We start from the raw sequence: 26,424 nt of genomic DNA, 5'->3' as shown, positions 1-26,424 counted from the left end.
AGGCCTATGGTATTTAAAAATAAAATAAAATTATATTAAATTAAAATTAAAAAAAAAAAAGGTTTGAAACTGTGAAACAATTGCCATGCTTATCAATAAAATAGCAGAATTAATCAAGAACAGAAAAGCACGGATTAATAAAATAAAATAAAGTCGTTCTGACTTATCTTTAACTTTATAATTTAAAAAAACAAGAGCGGAAGTCAACTCTCAGTCGGTCCTCTCTTGCCGAGAAGCCAGATACGTCACTTCCGCTGCCACGAGCACGCGTGTTTTGGACTTTAATTTTGAAATGCGTCAGTGCTTGATGCTGCGGTTTTCACTGCTGTGTTGGTAACAGCATGCTGAGCTTCCACTCCGTGATGGAGGGAGTGTGTGCAGGCAGACTGACTGTGGAGCATCTGTCCTCTTTACAGAGTGTAACGAAGGCTTTGAGAGATGAACAGTTCAGGTGCGAAAATATGAAAATATGAAAATATTATTATGGAGGCAAAGTGGGAAAGTGATCATCCATCTCCAGCCCCAGCTGCTGTAGCTAACTTAGCTAATGCCAGAACTGTTTCCTGAGATAATACTGTTTATATAATATCTTTATAATATAACATGGCCATAAAGTTATATATACACACACATACACTCTATATACATACAGTGTATATATATATATATATATATATATATATATAGAGAGAGAGAGAGAGAGAGAGAGAGAGAGAGAGAGGGAGGGAGGAGGGGAGGGGGGTTTATAGTGAATTCAGTTGTTGTGTGCAGTGACTCACATTTTTAATATCTTATTTTAAAACATTAAAATCAAACTTTCTGTAATTAACCTCTGAGAACATATACAATAACTGTCGTTATGTTATCGTGGTATTGTAATAGATTTTCATAACACTTACAAATATTAAAGTGAAGCTGACTTTAATTAGGGGACAGAAAACATTCATCACTCCATCATGACTCTTACAGAGTAATCATAGATACTGATTTAAAAAAAAAAATCTTATAAATAGCTCGCTAATGATTCAGGGAATTCAGCTAGTTAAAGTGATATCAGAGTTTTCAGAAGCAGTGTCAGTGAGACTTCATGTAGAGTTAGTGGAACTTCAGGCAAAAATGTTGAGAGAAGAAATGTCCTAAATTTACTTAGAGTTAAATCCAATGAGATCGTGGATGAGGGAACAAACCCACATCCATGGTCAGGGTTTCTGTGGATCCAGAGCCTATCCCGGGAACTCTGTGCATGAGGCAGGAATATGGATGGATGGATGGATGGATGGGATGGCAGTCTATCGCAGGGCACCATACACACACACACACACACACACACACACACACCTTTAACCTAGGGGTAGTTTAACATAGCCATCCGCCTACTGGCATGTTTTTGGGAGTTGGGAGGAAACCCACACAGACAGTAACTCAAGCTCAGGATCGACCTGGGACTCTGGAGATGTGAAGCAGCAGTGCTACCCGCTGCACCACAAAACACGAAATCATTGTTTTCAAAACTAAAATGTTAGGTTTGTTATTTGCTAATAGAAATATCAGCATAGGCGCTCTTACCGCCGAGGCCCAGGTTTGATTCCCGGCCAGGGACCCAATCCCAGCCACTGGGCTTTCACAGACGGTGCACTCCCAGTGCTGGTCCCAAGCCCGGATAAAATTTGGGAAGGTTGCATCAGGAAGGGCATAAAAATCCGGCATACAGCCTGTGCCAAATCAAACATGCGGACCAAGGATCCTCTGTGGCGACCCCTAACGGGAACAGCCGAAAGAACAACATCATCATCATCACACTTTTAGGTTCATGTGCACTAAATCTGACAGTGTTTATCAGATCTCATTGGTTAAGACTAATGACCAGAATAGTGTGAGTGTAAATCCCAGACTGCTATTGCTTGGTTCCTGAGCAAGGCTATTTAACTGCTTAACCGGCACCGTACAATGGCTGACCCAATAGTCTGATCCCAACGTCCTAACCGAGAATTTGAGATAATCAGAGAGAAAATATCCACCAGCTGCAGTTGTATGGTGGTAAGAGAATTTAATATAAACGGGGTGCGCTTAGCGTGTGTCTTGCTGTTTGTCTTAAAGGTTATCAGAACATTTGATATGGTGTCTGAATACAGAGAGTACATCATTGACTTCTTACTTTTCATCAAACCAGCTTACAAATTTAAAAAAAAAAACCCTACTTAATCAGAATTATGTGCTTATGTGTGGTGCGGTTCTTTTACATTGCAGTGCTGTATTTGTGCTCCCAGGTGTGGTGTGGAGACCGAGGTCCTGCACAGTCTCTCCGCACTTTTACTGAGACTTTCTGATGAGCTCCAAGAGGATGACGAGGCTCAGACAGCACTGCTGTGTCTCCAGCTTACAGCCGAGTGCTTCCGGGCGCAGAGAAATGCCTGTGTGCAGTGTCCTCGCAACCAGTGCATTCTACGGTAACTTACCTTGGATATTACTGGTGGGTTTATTAAAGCTTGCACCAACTGGGCAATTCTAGGTGAGCAGGTGTACAAGTGTTCCTATATAAGTGGACGGTGAGTGTAGGTCTGTCTTGTTTAGTGATTGAGGCTGTGTTAGTTAAGACCTGTTCTTACAAACAGACCCAGGTACTAGCAATATTATTATCAGTTGGGCATGAAGTCTCTTTGCTGCCTCTTCTCTTCATTCTTGCAAACATAAAACAATCGATAATAGTTCAGCAGTCTTTATTCCTAGTGCAGTAGGACCTGCAATCACTGTCCACTTTAATAGGAACACCTATACACCTGCTCATTTATGCAGTTATCCAGTCAGCCAATCATGTGGCAGAAGCACAATGAATAAAATTATGCAGATACAGGTCAAGAGCTTCAGTTAATGTTCACATCAAACATCAGAATGAAGAAAAAGTGTGATCTCTGTGACTTTAACCGTGGCATGGTTGTTGGTGTCAGATGGGCTGGTTTGAGTATTTCAGAAACTGCTGATCTCCTGGGATTTTCACACAGAATGGTGCGAAAAACAAAAAACATCCTGTGAGCAGAGGATCTGCAGGCTGAAACACCTTGTTGAAGGAGATCAGAGGAGAATGACCAGACTGGTCTGAGCTGACAGGAGGTCTATAGTAACTCAAATAAGCGCTCGTTACAACCGTGTTGAGCAGAAAAGCATCTACGAATGCACAACAGCATCAAACCTTGAGGTGGATGAGCTACAACAGCAGAAGACCACATCAGGTTCCTCTCCTGTCACCCAAGAACAATAGTCTGAGACTATCTTAGCATAGACTCACAGAAACTGGACAGTTGAAGACTGGAAAAAGACCAGCTGATTTTTTTTCTAATCTTCAGCTGTCCAGTTTAGGTGAGTCTGTGCTCATGATAGCTTCAGATTCCTGTTCCTGGCTGACAGGAGTGGAAACGATGTGGTCTTCTGCTGTTGTATCTCATCCACATCAAGGTTTTGTGCATGCTGAGATGCTTTTCTGCTCACCACAGTTGTAAAGAGTGATTATATGAGTTACTATATCCTTCCTGTCAGCTCAGACCAGTCTGGTCATTCTCCTCTGATCTCTCTCATTAACAAGGTGTTTCAGCCTGCAGATCCTCTGCTCACAGGATGTTTTTTTGTTGTTGTTTTTTGCACCATTCTGTGTAAACTCTAGAGACTGTTGTGTGTGAAATTCCCAGGAGATCAGCAGTTTCTGAAATACTCAAATCAGCCCTTCTGGCAAAAACATCCATGCCACAGTTAAAGTCACAGAGATCACACTTTTTCCCTCATTCTGATGTTTGATGTGAACAGTAACTGAAGCTCTTGACCTGTATCTGCATGATTTTATGCATTGTGCTGCTGCCACATGATTGGCTGATTGGATAACTGCATAAATGTGCATGTGCACTGGTGTTCCTATTAAAGTGACCGGTAGGTGTATATCCAGCCATTTCCCACAAGCTATCAATGTGCTTTTGAAATCTCTAACAAAAGAAGTAGTGTCACATTTAACCTTTCCCCCAATAGGGATCAGGGCTGTATCCAAGTATCACTAGGGATTCTAGGAAAGCTGCTAAAGCTTACATCAGGAGCGTCTGATCATCGTCTCGATGGTGAGTCTATTTAATGTGCCAAATGACATTTAAAACCTAGCTGTTTTTTGCTTATAAAGGTCCTGACTCTTACCTGCCTGGTTCAACACAATGCTGTATGATCATGTGACATTTCTGTATAGTACATTTACATTCTTGCGGGACTGTTGTATTGTAGTTTGACATCACAGCAGATCCAATATCTTGTTTTGGCAGCACTTCGGTGTGGAATTCAGTTTCTCGGCAATGCCGCAGTTGGGAACCAGCTATGCAAAGACGACATTTGGGCCTGTGGTTTTCCACACATGTTTTTGTAAGCGAATTTACATCACCCAAACCAATCCTGCGTTTTTCATCATGCAGGTTCCCTTAATAGCGAGACTGGTTCCATACATATTGTGCCAGGATTTCTTCTGAATCAGGGCTTCTGTTGTCTGTTCAGGGATCTTTTGGAACTGAATGATGAGAAGGCTGTGGCGTATACGTGCATGGTCGTATACACCTGTCTGGATGCAGAGAAGACAGAACAGCTGGTTGTGGATCCGATCAAGCTGAAAGTGGCGCTGAAGATCACTGAGCTGTGCCGGACTCGGCCTGACATTGACTGGACGTATGTTATGTTTAGCTGATCTGTTCATCATTCTTTAGGTTCAGCTGTAAGACAGAAAAATGGAAATCTGTATAATCGTGATGAAGTAAGTGTGGCTTGGTTTTGCAGAGTACTGATTGTCACACAACATTTCTTCAAATCCTCCGAGCTCACTGAGAAGATGTATGCAGAGATGAACGATCATGAAAGGTAGAGAACCCTTATAGTAGCTGCCATTTTGAGGACCGAATCGGGGACTGACTGCATCAGTGTTATTGTGTCAGTGCCTCAGTGAGAAGATTTGCATATTTCCTTTTATACTGATAATAGACTGCTCTAATACACACACATGCTGCCTCATGCTTCCTTGTAGCTTTATTCGCTAGCTAGCTATGTTATGGTACAAAATTGGAAGTGTATCAGCAACAAATATTGTTAACATGATCAAACATTTGTTATGTAGCTGATATCGACGGGTTTCTTCTCCTGATGAAAGACTGTAGGATCTTTTACCCTCGTGGACATAAAGAGCCGGTAGCCTTCTGTGAAATGCTTCGGGATGCTCTCCAGACTGAAATGCTCATAGTCTATGGAAAGATGTCGTAAATTATCAGCAGATATTTTAAACATAGAGTAACATACAAGTTTATCTAGGACATTTAGGTATTTTCTTGGTAGTAGCTAGGGATGGGGGATTTAATATGTTGTCGTCATTGTGAAATTACATCACTATATCTATCATCATTACTTGTAGGTTGCTGACCAGCTGCATGTGCCCTAAACAGGAGAAGTTTAGAGGAAGTTTAGAGGTTTAGTTTTTAATGTGGGACTTCTGTGAGGTGGAAAATTTGTCTGCAAAAATGTGTGTATTGGGATATAATAATTATATTTTTTTGTCATGTTGATTACCGCTAATAACAGACACAGTATAATCACATGTTAAAACACATGCAGTGTGCTTACAGTGTATTCTCGCTTGCTTTTGAAAAGGCTTACGTTACTGGAGCTTGTGTTAGCCCAGCTTGGAGAAGTTAAAGAGGAAGACTGTGTGATTCCTCTGAGAACAGCTCAGTTCTTCGCATTGTCCTTCCGGCATAGCTGCAAGGCTGTTCTCGCTCTCAGCTCCGTCTCGTCAGCTGATGAGCAGGTAATTAATTAATCTCCTCGAGCTTCACTGTATGATAATACACATCTGGTTCGAATTTACTAAAGAGTCGACTGATATATCAATTGATTTGTGTAAATAAGGCCTTGGCAGTGATCAGGCTCCTGGATATTCTCTGTGACATGACGTCTGGACAGAAGAAATTTATGGCGCTGCAGGATCACCCAGACCTTCTCCTGACAACAGTTGGTAAATACATCGTGGTTGGTCAGCTTACCAGGTTTTTTTTTTTTAAACGTTAGCAATATTTCCCTTAAATCACATCCAAAAAAAATTTAATTATACACTGCACAACTTATAAAATTGTAACAGATTTTAAGAACAGACAGCCAGTCAAATTTAGCATCAGGTTTTAACATCATATATATATTTTTTTTGTCTTTTTGCTGTAACAAATTTTCCATGAAGCTTTAAATAGCAAGTTTTCACAGAAGATATTAATTTTTACAGGGTGTGTTGAATTGAATTGCTTTTGTATGGCCAGAAAATGCAAGTGGCTGTTCCGAAACACACTTAAAGAATGATTTTACAACAGCAACATGCATATGAAGTGTATGTTTGCAGTTTAAGTAAATGTCCTTCCACCTCACAAACATCACTAATACGTTACACGGCCAGCTTAGCTAACATTAACTACATAACATGAAATTTGTAGCTATATATTAACATTAACTGAAATTTATAGTTAACATCTCGTTTGCATAATTACGTGAAACATGTATTTTATATCAATAATCTTTAACAAACGTTCACATTATGTGATATGTTGATTAATATTGCGTCATTTACACACTTTATCCAGTCTAATGTCTTCACGCTTCAGCCAAGCTGTGGCTGTCAGGAAGGGTAGGCTGAGACAGATGCAGTTGCAGTTAACAGCTATAATGAAATCCAAAAGTCGAAAGGTAACGTCAGGGTCAAAAATCAGGCTTGGGTCAGGCAATCAATAAACTAGGTTAACTAGGCAATGGCATAATGCAAGAATCAAGACAAAGGCAAAATCAGAAAACCAGAACATCAAACACAGCAGAAATAGGCTTGGTAAAGTTAAAGTGTACAGGACAAACCTGAGCATTTACCTCGCAAACAGGTTGGGAATGAAAGTCCCTTTATAAAGGGTGAGTGTGAGTCTGGGGAGTTGGGAATAGGCGTGTGTGTGATCAGAAGTCTGGTGATTGGGAGCAGGTGAACGGTGTTGTGTGAACTGGGGAGTGTAGTCTGGGCGGCCATGTTTGAAGGCCACAGTGTGTTCTGAGAAATGGAGCTCGTGGACTGCGTGGACCTGACAGTGGTTTTACCCAACGTATGGCCTGGACCTCGGGGCTGCAGCTCATTGTCAGTTTTTCTGCCTCTAACATACTTTAACTCCTCCAATTTAAGAAAACGTAAACATATTTTACCAAAATGATATTGAAACGAATTAATTTACATTGTGGTAAGATGAGTCAGTCTGCTTAAAGGCAACTAAAAACTAGCTAAGTGTGATTTTCTCACACAGTAAATGTGCTGTGATCAAGTTATTGGATAGTGCTGTAGTGCATTAAACATAAGCCTAATCGGTTTTCTGTCAGTTTCTGTCCTGTGATTGTCTTGTGCTGCAGTCAGAATGGGATGCGATATTCTCCCTTTTTGCTTTTGAGGGTGGCCAAACATTACTTGAGGTTGAGATGTGCAAAAGAGAAACAAATTATAGATAACATATATTAGAACTTAAATTTCACCATGTGAAAGGAATTTCTCACACCACCACACACATGCATATACGTGTCTTCCATCTCACACTACAAAACTCAATATTTTGACTTTTATTTTCACAAATTCAAGCATGTTTGAAACATCAGGCCTCCTCCAGTCAATCTGCTCTCTTAGAGGAAAAACAGGACATTGTAAAACTTTTAACGGTTTCCCCAAACTAGAAACCAGAAGAACTCTTTATGGTGCTGAGATTCATTTCATGTGTGTGTGAGTGTGTGTGTGTGTGTGTGTTTGTGTGTATAGTGTTGTGCTAGATCAGAAAGCTTAAGATTGCTTGTTTACACCACCAGATAAGTTGTTTCAACTACTATCATGATTCCAAAATCAAAAATAAAATCCTAATGTAAGCCCAATTTTAGATGTAAAGCATTTGAATGGGCTGTTCGTCAGATTCTGCGGTTATTCAAATGCTCCTGCCTGGAAAGAGTCTATTTCTGGACAGTTTGTCTCATTCAGAAAACACATAAAGCAGTCGTCTCTCTGTGTGCCACTGCTGGGAACTTACCCCACCACCAGGTCACACTCCATTACAGCTACACGCTACATTGTACCACAGTTAGAGACACAGGGGACGACCGTACATGATTTATCTCTGCAGTTACTCTGTCTTATGATTTTTATTTTCTTGCTTAGTAATTCTGTCATCCGGTATGTTTCCATATGAGTATTTCACAAGGACAGTGGAAAAGAAAATCCAGTACAGTTACTATGTATATTGTTAAAGCTGGACAAGATTAAATAATTAAAAGTGCATGCACTTGCTCATCAAACTGCTTCACCTTTAACACATTATCACCTTAAACTCACAGAACTTTGCTTTCAGTGATATTAAGGTGTTCCTTTCTGGCTTTCTTATACACAAATACAAAAATGACCTTTCCGTCATACACTTTTCTACATTTTATTGTTCGCCCTGACTATACTATCTTAATATCTCGTGTGTATTAGAGCTCCTGAAGGAAGTGCATTTTCTAGGGAAGGCCAGTAAAAATGTGTTCAGTGCAGCGCAGGATTTTTCTCTCACGTCATCAGACGAAGCGGGCACACACCCTGCCCTCAGCTTTAAAGCCCACCTCATCCGGCTGATTGGAAACCTGTGCCATGGACACACAGCCAACCAGAATCAGGTACGACACAAGCAAACCACACAAACGCAGGAAAAAAGAATACTAATGGTGTACTGCTAATAAATAAAAACTAGCATGGATTAACATTATGCATTAATCAGTTTTATTATTTGTTCAGTCATCAGATGCGTTCCTTTTAACTGTTTTTAATAGATTGCACGATCAGTGTATGGACTAGATGATTGTAGTCATTTTATATGAATATCCAAATAATTTCCAGCACTCTGGTTTATGAACACAATGTCGATTATTTTTTTTTTTTTTATTATTATTGGAAAGGAACAGTTGACCAAGAACCAGAAATCCTTGAAGGCTTTGTATTCATGCTTCAGATTTAGCACAGAAAGCAAGCTATAGTTTCTCAGTTCTCGTGGTTTTCACCCTTACTGACTATTAACTACTTGGGTTCTGTTTTTCTGTCAGTGAAGTCTCCCTCCTTGAAAACTAATCTAGGGATTAGCATGTACTGACAAAAGCTCCAGGACCAATCTGAATCTCTTTGCTTGTATCATCTTTTCTGCCCCTCCCCAAGCTGATTTTCATTTTGTTCCTCCTCTCTCTCTTTTTAATGAATTCCTTTGTGAGTACCCTCCTGTGATGGCAGCATTTGCACCCTTTCAGATCACTCCCATTCAGTCAGCTAAGAGCAGAGACTTGCACCAGTCCTGTTAAATGGGGTCAAGGCACACAAGTAAAGGGTCAAAGGCCAAAAAACAATAGCGAGACATCCCGAGATTGTGGTCTCACCGATTGACCGTGTAATCCTTCACTTGTTAAGGCTGCCACTCACCGCTGCGTTCTCATGGGTTTCTCTGCTTGGAGCATATTGCATCTGTGCCAGCACAAAGACATGCCGATCTTAATTGCCTTGTTAGAGTTTTGTTCTTGGAAGTTGTTTACCTCCCCCACTCTCCCACCTAGCTTTCTCTTTAACACAAAATGAACAGGTGTGTAGTTAGCATTTCTTATTCTGCATCGTTTTTTTTTTTCCCTGTACCAAGGTGGTTGGATGGCATTGAACACTTTGTACATGTTATTTTTACTCCAGTTTTCTCCCCATTTCATTATCACGACAGCTACCAAACTGGAAGGGCAATAGGTAACACATACGTTTTTCCTAATCTTTCTCTAATCCTTTTAGAGTGTCACTCTGATCAACAGAGTGACACTCTAAAAACCTTTCCACCAAGAGAACAGGACCAATTATGCTTTCTTGGAATCCAGAATTTGTACCATCGATCATCTTAAAGTAGGACAAACCATTTAACATTGTAAAGTAGGGCAAACCTTTTACCGCTGTACTACTCAGAAGCTCCTGCGTGTTGTTTAATATACAGTGAGATACCATATGTGAAGGAAACCAGCACAGCTAGAACCCCATTCTTTTACATTGCTTAAAAAATACATGGTAAGATGATATCAACCGTATCTGCTTATTAGAATATAGGTTAATTCAGTTCTTCAGTGCTTCATTAGAATAGCCAATTTGAGTTTTCTGATAAAACAGTAAGTTCCAGTGTTGGCTAGATACAGCAGATACTGTATATCAAGACTTGAAACCATGATCAATAAGTCAATGATAGGCTAAGGAGCCCTGGAAAGGCCATGTTTTTATTTAAAAGGATTTTTTTTCCCCCTGTGCCTAATGAGGAAAAACATGCAGACAGTTTAGTTCAGTGCAGCAATAAAAAACATCCAAATGTGCATTATAGTGTCCTCTTACAATCATTCCATGCAAGGCAGTTACAGTGTGTCTCACTATGCCTCTATGGTACATTACCATGTACAGTTTCATTAAAAATATCTATACATACCAGACACTCTCTCTACATAACTGAGCTATAACCCGTTTATTTATTCAATCGTATGTCAGTTTTTTTTAGATGAGAGCAAAAATTCAAAACATGGCCATAGTTTTCAAATTTCAATTCAAATTGAAGGCACAAAATACAAAATATGTAAATTGCACACATTACAACTTCATGACCTTAGTTTTGTGGCCACATAAAATTGAATTAAACTAAATGAAAAAATTATAGAATGCTTCTGAATCTTGTTTTTTTTTGTTCAGACCAGCAAACAGTCATCCAAGTATGAAGAACAGGGCCCAGAATTTCTCAGTAGAAATTCATTGTGTTTTTTCCAGTCTGGCTTATGATGACCCCAGCGTACAGTACTGCTGTGTCTAGCTGTGTCTTCGGGTGTAAAATATCCTCACTGTTATTTTCATTTGTCTCTTTAGGTCAGAGAACTGGACGGTATAGCCCTCATCCTGGACAACTGCAATATAGACAGTAACAATCCCTGTATCCTTGGTCGTGACTCATGCTACATCTCCCTTTCTTTGTGTCGCTTTGGTAATGGCTCTGTTCCGGTTTAACAGCCAGCTGTGCACCGAATAGCTCATAGAAAAAGCCCCTTAGCTTCCATAACTAATGGATGGTTTACCACACCACAAGATGGGAAATGAGCGATAGCTCTATCAGGGTTAAAGTGTAGATGTTGTTGGCTGAGGCTCATGGCCAGTGTCATGCACCACAGTTTTAAGGTATTCCACCTAACATAGCCCCAACTGAATGAAGAATATCTTCGGGTGAGAAAAGCTTGCCAGGCTGTGACTGTTTTTCAGAACCTCACACAAGCCTTGATGACATATCTGATCAAAATACTTTATATACTTTAGGAGATAGATATAGGTACAGATACATAGTATATTCCTCTAGTCAGTAATTATATTTATATGGAATTGAGAGAAAATCTATTTTAGTTATGTTCCAACAGTTTATGGAAAACCTGATTGAAATCCTAGGTCAAATAGCTACTTAAATTATGAGACGTTTAGCATGATATTATTTAGTTTTTATGATATTAACTTAAGGCCTGCCAAGCCAATTCAACGTTAAATGCATTACAGAGAATGTGCCACTATGATAGCCGCGCTAGTGAGCTCTCACTGGTTCATGTTGGCACTGTTTTCACTTGGGCATGACACAGCATGAGTGCCGCATCCTGCTGCATATTCACTGTAATATAATCAGCTATCCTGAGCTTGTGTCCTTTATAACTACAGCAGGATGGTCAGACTGACTGAGATCCAGGCATTGATATGCAAATTAGCTCATTACATTCAAAGACCAACTTCCAGTTCCTCCTTTTAGTTATGTTAGACATAAAATGGTTGCTGTATCATGTATCCCTAATGTTTTTAAAAGTGCTTCCCCTATTGGGTGGTAAGAAGAACATTTACACTTGTATAACATGTGGCTAAAATGTGTCTCAGACCACCTGCTGAAGTGGCAATTGGATTTAAATCTGTTTTAAATGTGTCTTGGGTATATAGACACTTTTATTTTTATATGGATAATCTGCATCCAGGTACTGTATAAGACTGATACTCATGAAGCATGAAATGTCCAAGCGTAAACAGGGTCCAGGAATGTGAAGTTTTTCATATTATATGTACAATCAGGTCCATAAATATTTGGACATTTACAAAGTCTGTCTAGCACAGTATTTTGGAGTTGAAATTAAATAATGAAGAATGACTTTCAGCTTTAATTTAAGGGTATTTATATCCAAATTGGGTGAAGGAATATGTAGGAATTATAGCTCTTTTTTATGAGGTACTCCCCTTTTCAAGGGACCAAAACTAATTGGATAAACTAACATAGTCATAAATTAAATTGCCATTTTTTAATACTTGGGTGCAAATCCTTTGCATTCAATGACTACCTGAAATCTGGAAGCCATAGACACGACCAGACGCTGGGTTAAATCCCTGGTGATGCTCTGCCAGGCATTTACTGCAGCTGTCTTCAGTTCCAGCTTGTTCTTGGGAAGTTTTGCCTTCAGCAAGTGATTGACTTGGCCATTGCAGAATATTCCACTTCCCAGCCTTAAAAAAAAAGACTTGGGTTGCTTTTGTAGTCATTGGGTCATTGTCCATCAGCAGTATGAAGCAGCATCCAATGAATTTTTAAGGATTTGGCTGAATCTGAGCAGATAATATAACCCTATATGCTTCAGAATTCATCCTGCTGGTTTTGTCAGAAGTCACATCATCCATAAATACAAAGGAACCATTTCCACTGGCAGCCATATGTGCTCCAGAACTGTATTCTTCCTATTTTTTGAGGCTTACCAGTGGATTACATCTTGTGGTAAACCCTCTGTAATGACTCTGTTGTGGTCTTCTCTTGATTGTTGACTGACACAGATACGCCTACCTCCTAGAGTGTGTTCTTGATCTGGCCAACTGTCATGAAGGGGTTACATATATATAAAAAAAAATGATGTAAATACCCTTAAATTAAAGCTGAAGGTCTGCACTTTGAGCTTGTATTCATTATTTAATTTCAACTCCAACATACTGTAGTATACAGCTAAAATAACAATGACTTTAACAGTGTCCAAATATTTATGGACCTATTGATGAGAGAGGTCTGAGGAGAATGGTCAGACTGGTTCCCGGTGACAGAAAGGCTACAGTGACTCAAATAACCACTCTTTACAACCATGGTGAGCAGAAAAGCATCTCAAAATGAACCGTGAGCAAAAGACAACAGCAAAAGACCACATCAGAGGATGTGTCACAGGAACAGGAATCACAGGAACAGCCAAGAGCAGTGGGCAGAAGTTCACCGAAACTGGGCAGTTGAAGATTGGAGACCAGGTGACATTGTTTATATTGTCAATTGTCCAGTTTTGATGCGTCTGTACGTACTATAGCCTCCGATTCCTGTCCTTGACTTAATTAACTGGTTCAGGTGTGTTAGATTTTAGGCTGCATTCGAAATGGAATACTATCCATACTATCTACACTAAACCCTGCGAAAATGCAGTGTGTTGTACGCAATGCATGAACACCATGAAAGTCTCCAAATGACGTTTACTTACGAAGGGTACAGACAGAGCTATCTTCATGGAGTAGTGTATCTCACAATGCTACGCTGTCATTTTGTTTTCGTAATAAACGCTGAGAAACTATGGTCAAGGCAACAACAGCAGCAGCTATACATGTAAAGATCATGGTTACACTGCCATATGTTTTCATCTAAATGTTTCAGGTAGCTGAAATGTTTCCCTTAATATTTTGTTTTTATGTGAATATGCTAAGGTTATTTTACTAACTGCTTAACAGACTGTTTAATATTTTTAATATGAATGCTTCTCAAAAGCACTTTAATTCTTAGCTAGGTGTAATTTGTGCAGTTACTGTATTTACATTACACTCCTTCAATAATTAGAATTTTTTTTTTTTACTTCCTCTAAAACTTTCTCTCTGCTGCCTCCATGTATCATTGTTGGCCTAAAATAACCAGAGTTAACATAAAACATATTTTGGGTCACAGTAACAGAAAATACAAAAACTGTAGAATTACAATAAAATGGAAAATAAGATTAATAAGAAATGTATAAAATTGATTACTTAAAAGGAATTTCATGGTCATACATTCAACATGCATACCATAGCAAGTTTTTTTTTTTTTTTAATTTTAATGAATGAAATGTATGATGTATGTTTGATCACATACTTCTCCTTGACCATTGCTCCAGTCATAAGCCAGTGGGCTGTTTTTGCCATCCGGAACATTCTGGAGCACAATGTGGAGAACCAGAAGCTGGTGCAGGGCTTAAGGAGGCAAGGGGTGGCGGATGACTCTGTACTCAGAGAGTTGGGCTTCTGTGTGCAAGAGAGAGACGACAACCTGCTCCTCAGACCTCTCAAAAAGGAGAAAGAGCAAAGAGAGCACTAAACCTGGAGCCCTCATCTCATCCCATCCACTCCTCCACACTCGACATCACATTCTGGAGACAGCTTAAGACACCCACAGAGACCGTTGTGCACACAGAAAACACAGAGGGCATTTTAATATCCAATCAGTATTGAGAACACAAGGGGGCAGGGAAGCGGAGAGAGGGGGGGTACTTTGCTTTGTACTCTTTGCATAAGAGGAACGCCAAGGGGCTTTTCTGCAGGGACTCATGCTGATGCCTGTGATGCATTTAGTGGCCTTTGATTCCAGCTCGCAGTGAATAGGATTCAAATCCTCTGAAACAAGGAGACCCATGTCTTCCTGGCTTTTCAGCCACCAAAGAAACTCTAGTGACCAGTGGGGAATAGAGGTTAATCTCTAATCCAGTGAGTTTTATGGAGACCTGGGGCCCCCTTGATCCGTTCACATGAGGGTTTCCTCTCAATAGCCGTGGGACTTGGGTCCCCACTTTTTTTTGTGTTTTGTTTTATTTTGTGTTGGTTTTTGGCTGTTTGCTGCTTTGGGAATGTCACATATACAGGGCTACACACAGTCCCTGCACTGCTTTTCTCCTTTACAGTTAAATGAATACTCACTTATCTGTCTATGTAGAGTTTGTTGTAGATGAATGAGCTTTCAGTCCAGTTGTGGTTTAAAATATTCTGTTTTCACACAAAATGCCAGCTCCTCCTCTAGCAGTACTCGCATCTACGCTGACTTATCGGCTGTATGATCATCGTACTTTCTCCGTTAGCCCGTCATGTGTTTGGGTAAAAGTCTGTTACGGCCCAAGCATATTGCTCTAAGGTCAGTCAGACCAGAAGTATTATCTTGCAGGATGGCATGACACCTCGTCTCCCGCTCACTCTGGCAGAATGAGCTGAGCGTTCCTGACACCTGCATAATACCCAGCTGCAGAGGCCTCTCCACACCCCACGCCGCCCTGTTTGCTCTGCTTCATATTTTTTAATGACAAAATGTTTGTGTGAAACAGTTGAGGTTGACTTTTCTCCCAATCCAGGCTATAGTGTTGGGAGCTTATGTGGTTCCGGTAGCCAGCGGATCAGACGGCTAACAAAACACGACTGCTTTACTTCTGCTCCGCTGGCTGCCTGTAATTCTTTTCACACAGGAAAAGAGCGCTGAGCGAGGGAATGAGGCAGCGTGGACAGCTATTCAAATGCTTGCTGGGCAGGACTGGATAGAGAGGAGGGTCGTGCTACGCCAGCAACAATCACACATCACTCAACTACTCTCAATTTGGAAAATGCTCCATGCACATAAGTTGATCTGATTTAATATTTTTAATATTTAAACAATGATTTCTGGTTTCGTTGTCAGCCACACAGTGAATAGTCATGAACAGCAGTGTTCACTGAAATGAATTCATTTATTAACCTAATAACGTTGCTGCATTACTACACGTATAACCAGGCTACAAAAGGATGAGATGGGTTTTTGTTAAGTAGATAAAAAAAAAATTGGGCTACTGTGGAAAAAAGAAACAGTGTGTACATAATTAATTTGGGACACAATTCAGCATAATCAATAGTTCAAATCATAAAGAAACAATGATAATATATAATAAGGAAAATAGTAATAATTACTCTTTTTCTGAATATACATGACATAAAGTGCCAGGTTTTCTGTGTAAAAAAATATACTTTCTCAAATTTGCCAGCCCTAAACCTTGCATAAACAATTTTGAATAAAAGAATGTTGCTACCCATGAATCTTTTCAGCCCCCAGCTGTATGGTTAGGCAAATTCCATTGGCTCAGGCGGAATATAGTTGGCTGGGGGGGAGTTTGTGCAAGCTGGGCCAGTGATGTGGAATCCCATGTCTCTGGCATTTGTGAGAATATTCTGTGCATAGTTTGGTCACCCGATTGCATTTCCATGAAGTATTTTACCAGCACTCTTGCACTCCCATACTTTTGTGCATGCACAAAAGACACATTTACACACTGAGATGAACAGACAATGCATGTCTCATTGCCACGTTGTGGTGGTTTGATTCAGTATAGCATTTTTTTTTTCAACATTAACCATTCTCACAAAAGTATGCAATTTTTTGGGAGACCCACAACAAAACAGAACAGAATCACACATCCCACCGCAGCAATCAGCAACACATTCAGTGACTCCATGACATCTTGTCCAGTTGGCTGTGGACTTAGCTGGCCTGTTTTCTATCAGTGAGCAGCAAAGAAAAGCAGGGAAAATAAATACTCGTCTGCCAACTTTGAATCTGACACCTGGTTTCTGTGTGTTCTTATTATTACACAATTGTACTGAAATATTATGAGCTATGGAAATACAACAGCAACATATCAGTAGCAACCATTATTCGAAGTTGTAAAAGAAACATCTGCCTTAACAAAGTCAGGACAAGAACTATGCAGTTAAGTTTTCTCCCTCTCCAAAAGGGAATGAAGAGAAAGTCAGTCTTTTTTCAGTGTTCAAACAGATACAGTGTGAATGAACATTTGAAGTAATCCAGCATGTTATGTTGAGGAAAACATCAGTCTTTTTTCTCCCATCCATCCACAGACGTTGCCTTGAACAACAGCTCCAGTCTTTAGAATTGGTTCTTGTCCCTTTATCAGCTTATTTGTCTGACATAATCATGCAAACACAGCCACTATCAGATCCTCCGAAGATTCTTCCAATGGCCTCAGACACTCTGAGCTATGAAGTCCTTTCACTCTGTGTGGTCCCACATAATAACATTAACTCATACGATGTGTCAGACTGTAGTCAGTGCACTTTTTTTTTTTTTTTCCCAAAAGACTCATCCTCATTTATTTTGGTCCTTTTCCCCTGCAACGAGTACCTGATGTGCAAAACGAAGCTGTGACAAACTGAGCTTATTCTCACTTCCTCTTCACGCTTCTGTGCCCCTCTGCCCATCTTTCGCTTGTTCTCATTTGCAAGTGAACACCTCTGTTTTTTCACTACAGGTGTTGCACTTGACGAAGCAGCACCACTGGAACTTGCAGTTACACTGCCACACGCGTGTATACTGGTGTGTGTCGTGACCCCGGCCGCAGCACATGAGGTTGCAGCCATCTGGGTGGGGTGAGGTGTGGTTGCAGAGGCGGCCCCTGGTCCCTGTACTGCCTGTCAACGCGTCCTCCTCGCAGTAGTTGGGGGAGCGTTCCAGATACACCAGGTCCGTTTCAGTGGGCTTGATGTAGCCATGTGACTGCTTGAGGCGTAGGAAGGAGGGCTGGCGCAGGCGTGTGGCTCGCACTGCCTCCACCTGTACAGCAGCACCATACCGCTCTTTCAGCACGTAGCCGATCTCACGGAACTTAGGCAGTGTCGTCCAGCATGTCTTTGTGGTACAGGAGCCCGAGACGCCATGGCACTTGCACTCCAGCTTCATCCTCTCTTCCAGAATCTGAGAGAGCAGGTACACAATGTATCATTGTAGGGCAACTCCAGGTCAGATGGATGAGAGTCATGAATGCCCAACTATATCAAACCCGTTTCAATCTGTTAGCTAGTTATTACACTTTTCAGCAGTTCTCAGGGCAGGAAAAATATCAAAATGTGCTAGATTCCTGCCTTCAAATACTAACTACAGAATGCTAAAAGAAAAGCCCTTTTCTTGCATCAAATGGAAATTCACAAAAGTGGCTATTTCTGTATAGTATAATTCTGCACATTTTAAATGCAGGTGATGTACTGATTTCATGAACAACTCAGCTGATTTTATGATAAACACACCCACTTTTCAACATAGAAAAGTCTTTTAAAAAAAGACGTTTGTTTTTAAAGGGTATCTAGCCTTTAGATTTAAATTTAAAAAACCCTTTTGTGTAGATGAATAGTATTATTATTATTAATCTCGAGGAACTTGACTTGAAACTAAAATTGCATCAGATTTGACATTTGTGGTATTAGCAAATTCATGCAGCTGAACGATGAAGGAAATGCTTGACATTCTGCTTTGACTCGTTGCGGCAAAACAAACCAAACCCCATTATTCAATAAATTCTGCGCAATGCCCCAATAAGTTTTGCCAGCTATATGTCAGATCTGGGAGGAAAAATGTGTTTTTTGCCAAAACATACCTTGTAATTTTCCCTACCTTCCAAAAGCCACATCAGAAGGCAAGAAAAATGTCCACAACTCTCAAGTAACCATTTGTTTATACAGTTACGTTTGAGTTAAATGTGGATCTGTTTGTTTTTTTTTGTTTTTATATATATATATATATATATATATATATATATATATATATATATTACTGATATGTATTACAGGCAGTTGAATGTAAACCATTTCATTTATAGCTGAGATTAGCTCTGAATTAATCATCATTTATCATCATTAGGACTAAACATTACCAGTTTTCTTTTATTTAACCGAATCTCTTCCTCTCTTTTTCAAACTTTAAGGAGTTTGACCTTCCACTTCACCTAACATTAATTTAATTTTAGTAAAATAATAAATTCAAAAATCAGCTGATAAGACTGTTTTGTTTTGCCTTGTTTCTGAAGGCCTCATCATGGCGTGTTGGTAAAGCTGAGCAGGACCTGATTTGGCTGTGTATGAATAAAAAGAATGAACGAAAGAGAGGAAGAGAAAGAGACTAGCAATAATATCCTGTATCCTGACTTAATGCTCTGTAATTCAATGAACGGACTGAGGGGCTGTGGCAGGCCTCCAACTGGCAGCCGCTGGTCGAGTTGGCCTTTGCATTCCTGTCACACACGAAGAAAGCCTCAACTCCATAACCACTCCATTAGGCACTGTAATTCTACTTATGGATGGGCTTTGTATGCCCAACAGCCCCCTTTTCTTGGCCTCTGAAGTGACAAATGAAACTAGGGAGCATGGCTCAGGTCAGGCTAGGCTAATCGGGAAGTGGAACATTTCCATAATGCATGCCAACTTGCCTTAATTATAAATGTGTACCTGGAGACACTGTACAGTGCTGCAGAAAATGAACACAGCATAATATTCTGCCGAAGTACCGACCTCTGCTCCTGTGAATTATATTTCATGACGTGTTACATTTTGAAACGAGTCTTTTGGATTAGTCATTGCTTTTTGTCCCAAGCAGGTTATAATCATTTCTCAATCAAATAAGCCTGTTCCCTTATTACAAAGTAGCACCATCAGTGTGGGGTGGTGTATCGTGCCCATGCCTCCTGTGTCAAACACTGGAGGAGACTAATCAATTCTCCTTTTCAGCCAATCAGCTGTGAAGTTACATATTATTCCTATTGCCAAAAACAAGTTATGTTCTCATACAATAGTGTGTATGTGGTGTTTTTTTTTTTTTTTTTTTTTTTTTTTTTTTTTTTTTAAAAAAAGACATTACCACTAAAATCAACTTTCTGTCTATTACCTTTCTGCCTGCCTCGTTGTTGTGCAGGTTCATGAGTCTGCGGGCATTTTTTTTAATCTCACGAGCGTCCACAAAGCGACGGGAGAACTCAACGCCATACTTGACGTCGGCTGAACATCCACCCCATTTCCAGCCCTCCTCTTGGTTCTGGTAGCCCTGTTTCTCCCTGTCACAGCCGCAGTGGCTCAGGTTGCCCTGACTGCAGGCTGCCGTGACTGCATGGGCCACTCCAGCTGCCGTGATGGCGTAGGTAAACGCTGCCTCCTTGCTGCCTAGGGAGAGGAAAGAGACAGATGCCTGTCATATTCGGCTAAAGGAGTATTGCAGTGCAATGAGAAATGAGTTCTCACTTTGATTATCAGCAGCCACATCAGTCTCTGTCTTATCACCTGAGATAAAAGTCACATGCCACATTTAAACAGGAGACTCATTAAGGTGACTTGGCTAGAAAGTTTTTTTTGTTTGTTTTTTGTTTTTTGTTTTTTTGTCTTGTGACCACTGTTTTGTTACACTGGCTCCTTACAAAATATGATTTTTGCAGGTAAACAACCAAGGCAAGGTTAGAATATAAAATATATTTATGTGTTTTTTTTGTTGTTGTTTTTTTTAAGTAGAGCCGTCAAAGTTTATTACTGGCAGGAAAGCTCAATTTTGGTCAAAACTTGATTTCTTGGTTTTCCCAGACTCCCTCACATACTGTATAGACAAATTAAGGAAAGGACTTAGACATTTGGTGGCAGTCAGTCATATATATGCTCTGTGATCTCAGTTCAGTCTGAGCACTCTACTGAAGTGTTTGTCTGGTCGCCATCTATTCAGCATTCACCATTTTTTCCACCAAGTGCACACATGAATGCTAATTAGGTTGTTGGAAATGGACATTCTGATGGAACACCGATTAAGCGTTCCAAGCATAAATCAGAACGTAGTCTAAAGTGTTTAGTATCTGACCTGAGGTGTGATCATTTTGAGCTGTGCTCACTCAGTTTTGCTCTTTACGTTTGCAGGGGGGAGCAGGGAGTTGGAAGTGCCCCCTGCTGGTGGCCCTTTAATCACAAGGCTACAGGTGGTCTGAAAGTTTCTATTTTAAGTTGGTGAGAGGCGTCTGGTCTTAGTAGGTACCTGCCAAACACAAAGCTGCACATAGTACTGGATGGTGTGTCATTACACACTGTAAATAGTTCATTCATTCCTCCATTCGTCTTCATTGACCGCTTTATCCTAGTCATAAGAGGTGGTGGGGAACACTAGGTGTGACGCCAGTGGGACTATCTAAAAATTACATAGTGATTATTACAGTTTTACTTATAAAGAAATGAATATTTTGGTTGCTATCCAGGCAGTTTTACTTACTGCATATACAGGTTAAAATGCATACAATTTACTGTCTAAAACTTGACTGCTATGCCATGCACTAACCATTGCGATCTACGTGCGTATGTATGCAGATCATGTGATTATTTTAGTCTGGCGTAGATGTCTTCTCATTTTAGAACGTATTTACAGAAACTCACTGAAGCCTCACTGACTCATTGAATATAAAACAGAGTTTCTGTTAACGCTCCAACTGAAGGTAAAAGCTTACTACTAGATCATTAAGTGTCTCTGAGAGAGAGAGAGAAATCATGCATTTGATGTATTTCATCCCAGCAGTTAACATGGTACTACTTCCACAAATGAATGAGGGTTGCTTTGGGTAAAAGCTAAATGAAAGTTGTGGTATTAACAGATTAATCTGAGATGACGGTTCAAACCCGTACAAAGTCAATTATGCTTTCATTCTCAATGGTGGGCAGAGTATTTTAGGAAAATATGTTTTGGTCCAAAATCATGCAATCACAATGTGATCCACCACAAACACAAAAGAGCATAATAGAGCGATGTGTTCAGATGAAGGAAAGCCTACCATGGAGAACACCACTGCAGAGAAACAGATACATTTAATTGAACAAAAGAAATAAAAGCAGCCAGCTTCGAGTCAGCCAGCAAACACCCCCCCCCCCCACCCCCCAGACCCCCCCGATCCCGAAAAAGTGATTGTTACCAGGGCCACTGGATTAGACACAGCTTCCAACCACACTTTGACCAAAACAAAACATTTTTCACTGAGAGGCCATTTATATGAGCACTCGACATTTAAATCCCCATTACTCAGAAATAAATTCAGAAAATGTGCACCCCAGCAAACACAGTCTACTTCTTATGTTTGAGGTTTACTCAGAATAACTAGAGTTATGTGCTCTTGTGTATCTCAGTGTGTGTGTGTGTGTGTGTGTGTGTGTGTGTGTAATGCTGAAACATATTACAGTAATTTCATTGCTGTTGGAGTAATGAAAGTTGCTTTCAGTCAAAGTTTAGTCACCCACAACATTTCGGGAACAGACTATACCACCCCCTGCCTCCCCCCCATTCCCCGATTTTCATCTCATCTCTTGTTTTACAGACTGCACTGCCACAATAAGAGTGCATTTGGCAGTTAAACTCAACCCTGCTTACAATCTTACAACAGTAAGTCTAGTGACACATGCATACACACACACACACACACACACACACACACACACATCTGTGTCACTGAAAGCCGGCATACCAGGCTGAACTACTGACCCACTCGCAGCTCTTGGCCAAAGACGGTCCTCTCACCGAGGGCAGAGCAGTTCCATCGACCATAGCGGAACTGGTACTGACACTCGTTGATGCCCATCTGAGCACCCTCACCGATAACAATGATGGCGTCCGGGCGGCTTTGACAGATGGCACGCTGTCTGGGGGCCAGTCCGGGGATTTTGTTGCAGATAATATTGGCACCCAGAGCCACCACTGAGGACAGGGCCCTGTGTAGGAGAACAAAGCAGATCACACATAAATCAACAATACCTGCTCAACGATAATCACAGCTACATAACTAAGCCCGCTCATACAGGCAAGGAACTGAATTTAGAGGACACGAACACGTACAATGTCCAATCAAATTAGCAAGCCAATGTATGTTATTCTACAGACCGAGACAATAAGCACAAAAGGACGATGGAATATATGAGCCAGTTAAAACATCGGCCCACACATAAAACATGGACTGTTCTTGTAACTCAAGCTTGCGTTAAGTGAACCTGGTTCTTGAAAAAGTTCCTTCCAAAGCCAGACATATGCTTGCCCCAAATTTATACACAAATTTATACAATTTATATCAGTTAGCATACAAAAGACCCTATATATATATAATATCGCTGTTTCCAACATATAAAATGTCCTCTTAAAGGGAGACGTTGAAGTCGCCAGTCCCTGCTATGCTCCTCTTTTATGTGCACTTGTCAAAGATCAGAGGATCTTATCTCTCCATACAGATCTGTAAAGGTTTAACAGTCAACAGTACAAACATATCAAGCCCCATGTGCAAAGCTACTTGTTGGGGCTACTTGTTTGTACTTCTCATAACCGAGGCTTTAATTCTAGCTCAATGATTGGAGTAAGCTCTTTATACTGAAAGAAGGCCCAGCTGAGTCCACAGTGTATACAATCAGACGTATATATACATAATACGATGTAAGGAGAACAATGTTATATCATTTAATAATGTGGTGCTCCAAGCTTAACATAATAATGACCACTTCTGAAACAGTATCCCTGCACTCTCGTCTTATTTAAACCTCAAGTCTGTGGTCCAGTGGAAAGATTTAAATGTATGGCTTCTTAATTTCTCCATGGGCAGACGGTATTAAAACGCTACGGCCGAAACATCAGAGATCAGAGCACAGTGCGGGCATACATTACTCTCACTTGCTTTATGGAAACGGTTTGACAGATAAAGTGATGATCTTTTGTGAAGTGCACTGGCCATAAGAACAGGGCATTGAGCAAGGCTGGTTGTGCCATTAGGAAAATAAAACAGTGGCCACTAATTGCCAATTGGAAAAACAGAACTCTTTGGGGTTACTGTTTTCCAGTGTTGGGTACACTGCTCGACAGTTTAAATTCTGAAGATTCAACATCTCTATTTGGTTCTGGGCCAGTGCATAAAATATGGCAGAAAATGATTAGTTACTATTTATAATTATTATCATCATCATCATTGGTGCAATAAGCATGCTTCCTTACAGCTGAGTGCCAAGGTTTGCATTCCCCATGAATTTTGGATGAATTTTACAATAATAATAATAATAATAATAATAATAATTCAAGATGTTAAAAATGGAAAATATGAGGCATTTTTATTAGATTTTTTTTTGATCAACCTTGCTCAATAGTTAAAAAAAAAAAAAAAGAACCAAATGAAAGATGTCAAAGTTTTGTTTTGATCATTATGCCTGGAACTGACCCAAAGAAGGAAGTGTATAATCTGCTGTATAACAGATATTTTAAAGAAAACAGGCCAAAGAGTCACCATGCAATGTGGAAGAGTTAGAACAGGTATCTCAGGAGCACTGATGGAGTGAATATTACACCTGAGAGGAGAGGATCCAAAAGCTGCTCAATGACTGGAGACAGTTATAGATGGATGGACCTACAAGTTAGCCTATTAAATAATATTAATATCATATCACAGTTAGAAAGGGAGATGCACACTTTTAAACTGATATCATTTTGTTATTTTTCCACTAGTAACATCTTATATACTATTTGACCTTTTTTTTTGATAATGAAAGAACATCAGTGAAACCTGACACTATGAATTGTTGGTATAAAATACTTTTTTGTGCTAAGGGTATGCAAACTTTTGCACTCAACCGTATTCCCAGTGAAACAGGCATTAAAGAAATATTTGCTTCTTCTCTGTCTGGAGTAAGTGGCGCACTGGTTCCAACGCCTGTTTTTCTCCATGCAGGTGCGTCCTATAATAAAGCTCCCAATAAAGCAAGCAGAAAGCCGGTAAGTGCGAGTGCAAACACCTGTCACCCACAACGCTATACATCCGCACGGCTACTCAGCGCACTGAGCAGTAAACCGCGCTACCGAGCCGCAGCAGTGCAGAAGAGTGGAGGCAGTGATGAGAAACCCACAGGTAGCTGCCGCTGGTGAGGATGAGGAACAGCTGAGAGTAGGAGACCGACAGAAGAGCGGCGCGCGGCGAAAGCACGCGCATGGTGGCATGGGACAGCAGGACGAGGCGCGTGCTTCGCTCGGGGTTCCTTCCCGGGTTTCCGGAGCTTGCGCAGAGCCAAGAAGCGCTTCGGTGTTGCCCTTGTCGGTGGAGAGCAGTCCGTGGCGCTCCTGCATCTCCTGCCTGCAGGCGCGGTGTGTGTTCGTGCCTCTGTGCGTGTGAGCGCGCGCGCGTGCGTATGTGTGCGCGCGCGGGTGTCTGCGTGTTTCAGGGCAAGCTGCCGGGGATCTACAGATTGCACACTGCAGATCACGCATGCACAACCCGGTCTTCTCTCATCGCTTTGCCATTGGCAGAGAGGGAGGTGGGGGACCCTTCCATCCGCCCACTTTTTGTGGTGTACAGGACAGCTGGGTGACTCTCCTCCTCCTCCTCCTCTCCTCCTCCTCCTCCTCCTCTTCTCCTCCTCCTCCTTCTCTCTCAGCACGCTGATATGGATCTGGATGAAGGACAGCTTTCTCGGGTCATTAGCTGCCCCGATGAGTTGCTCTGGAGGGCAAATATCTGGACAGACTGCGATTTTGCTTGTGCTCAAGTATGCCTAGAAGGAAACATTACCATTAAGCAGTAGGATTAATAATATTCATTGTGTGGTGAAGAAGTGGTACCTGAGTGATTATAGTCAGTTTATTCACTATAACCAGTTATAACCAGTTCAGAACAAACTCCAGGCATTATATTTAGTTGAGTATAATGAATACTACAGTTTGTATGCACAGCCTTATGCACAGTAATTAATATACTGTTATTTACTGCATTATGCATGCACTGCATATGAGTATTACTCCAGCTTTTAGTGCAACCAGCTGAGGTAGTAATCATATGCAATGCATGTATAAAGCAGTAATTAATAGCATATTAATTATTGTGCATACAAACTGTAGTATTCATTATACTCGACTAAATATAATACCTGGAGTTTGTTCTGAACTGGTTATAACTGGTTATAGTGAATAAACTGATGTGAGGTGGACATCTAAAATGAGGTGGATTCTGCACATTATTATAATATATTATATTATAAACCTGAAAAATAATAATCTCTCACAGTAATATATACAAGTTTGGTAAAAAATTTCAGTAACAGAAAAATTATTGTATTGCACTGTATACAAAAAAAAGAGAGAGAGAGAGAGAGAGAGAGAGAGAGAAAGCAGCATCTTTGTGACCATCATCACACAAAACTATATGAAGGTCCTCTCTGTATTCCTGATCTGATTTCCCTGTCACACTGTTGCATGGATGTGAGACTGCTCTCCCTGGTGGCAAGACATGGCAGTTACAATGCCATAAACCTGCAGATCTGAGCTCATTCTCAGAGTATGAATAAAAAAAGCAGTTTTCTTCAAGGTTCAGAAAGCATCCGTGAGCAAACTGTAGCAAATATTGTGTTTTTCAAAGTGAGGTGAAGGTTGAAGAATCAAAGTTAAATGCATTTAACATCTCTTTTAAAGATGCTCTTTGCAAACACCAACTTGTTTGCTCTGAAACTAA

General features: G+C 40.5%; 2 protein-coding genes across 2 annotated transcripts; one reads left to right on the top strand and one right to left on the bottom strand.

Annotated features, from left to right (window-relative positions):
* Window positions 1-304: 304 nt before the first annotated feature.
* atxn10 (ataxin 10) lies at window positions 305-16,722 on the top strand. Its single transcript, XM_026923040.3, has 11 exons — window positions 305-451; window positions 2,268-2,447; window positions 4,012-4,097; window positions 4,293-4,389; window positions 4,519-4,686; window positions 4,795-4,875; window positions 5,656-5,812; window positions 5,914-6,019; window positions 8,534-8,712; window positions 10,955-11,018; window positions 14,269-16,722. The coding sequence occupies exons 1-11, from the start codon at window positions 342-344 to the stop codon at window positions 14,466-14,468; spliced, it is 1,428 nt and encodes a 475-aa protein (XP_026778841.3). The 5' UTR covers window positions 305-341; the 3' UTR covers window positions 14,469-16,722.
* On the bottom strand, window positions 16,455-25,270 carry wnt7ba (wingless-type MMTV integration site family, member 7Ba). Its single transcript, XM_026923041.3, has 4 exons — window positions 24,830-25,270; window positions 22,440-22,666; window positions 19,833-20,104; window positions 16,455-17,873 (listed from the first exon to the last, which is right to left on the bottom strand). The coding sequence occupies exons 1-4, from the start codon at window positions 24,910-24,912 to the stop codon at window positions 17,394-17,396; spliced, it is 1,062 nt and encodes a 353-aa protein (XP_026778842.1). The 5' UTR covers window positions 24,913-25,270; the 3' UTR covers window positions 16,455-17,393.
* Between the last annotated feature and the right edge of the window lie 1,154 nt (window positions 25,271-26,424).

This window comes from Pangasianodon hypophthalmus, chromosome 18 (genome assembly GCF_027358585.1).
Source record: "Pangasianodon hypophthalmus isolate fPanHyp1 chromosome 18, fPanHyp1.pri, whole genome shotgun sequence".
Classification (NCBI taxonomy): Eukaryota; Metazoa; Chordata; class Actinopteri; order Siluriformes; family Pangasiidae; genus Pangasianodon; species Pangasianodon hypophthalmus.
Note: the sequence above shows the minus strand (reverse complement) of the source record. Positions and strands in the feature narration are given on the sequence as shown.

Excerpts from the sequence above, each read along its gene's own strand:
- atxn10 (XM_026923040.3), top strand. The coding sequence starts at position 342 with ATGCTGAGCTTCCACTCCGTGATGGAGGGAGTGTGTGCAGGCAGACTG. Across the intron at positions 452-2,267 it reads TTGAGAGATGAACAGTTCAG|GTGTGGTGTGGAGACCGAGG; the intron begins GTGCGAAAATAT and ends TTGTGCTCCCAG. Across the intron at positions 4,687-4,794 it reads CGGCCTGACATTGACTGGAC|AGTACTGATTGTCACACAAC; the intron begins GTATGTTATGTT and ends TTGGTTTTGCAG.
- wnt7ba (XM_026923041.3), bottom strand. The coding sequence starts at position 24,912 with ATGCGCGTGCTTTCGCCGCGCGCCGCTCTTCTGTCGGTCTCCTACTCT. Across the intron at positions 20,105-22,439 it reads TGGCCAAGAGCTGCGAGTGG|GCAGCAAGGAGGCAGCGTTT; the intron begins GTCAGTAGTTCA and ends TCCTCTCCCTAG. Across the intron at positions 17,874-19,832 it reads ACAACGAGGCAGGCAGAAAG|ATTCTGGAAGAGAGGATGAA; the intron begins GTAATAGACAGA and ends CTGCTCTCTCAG.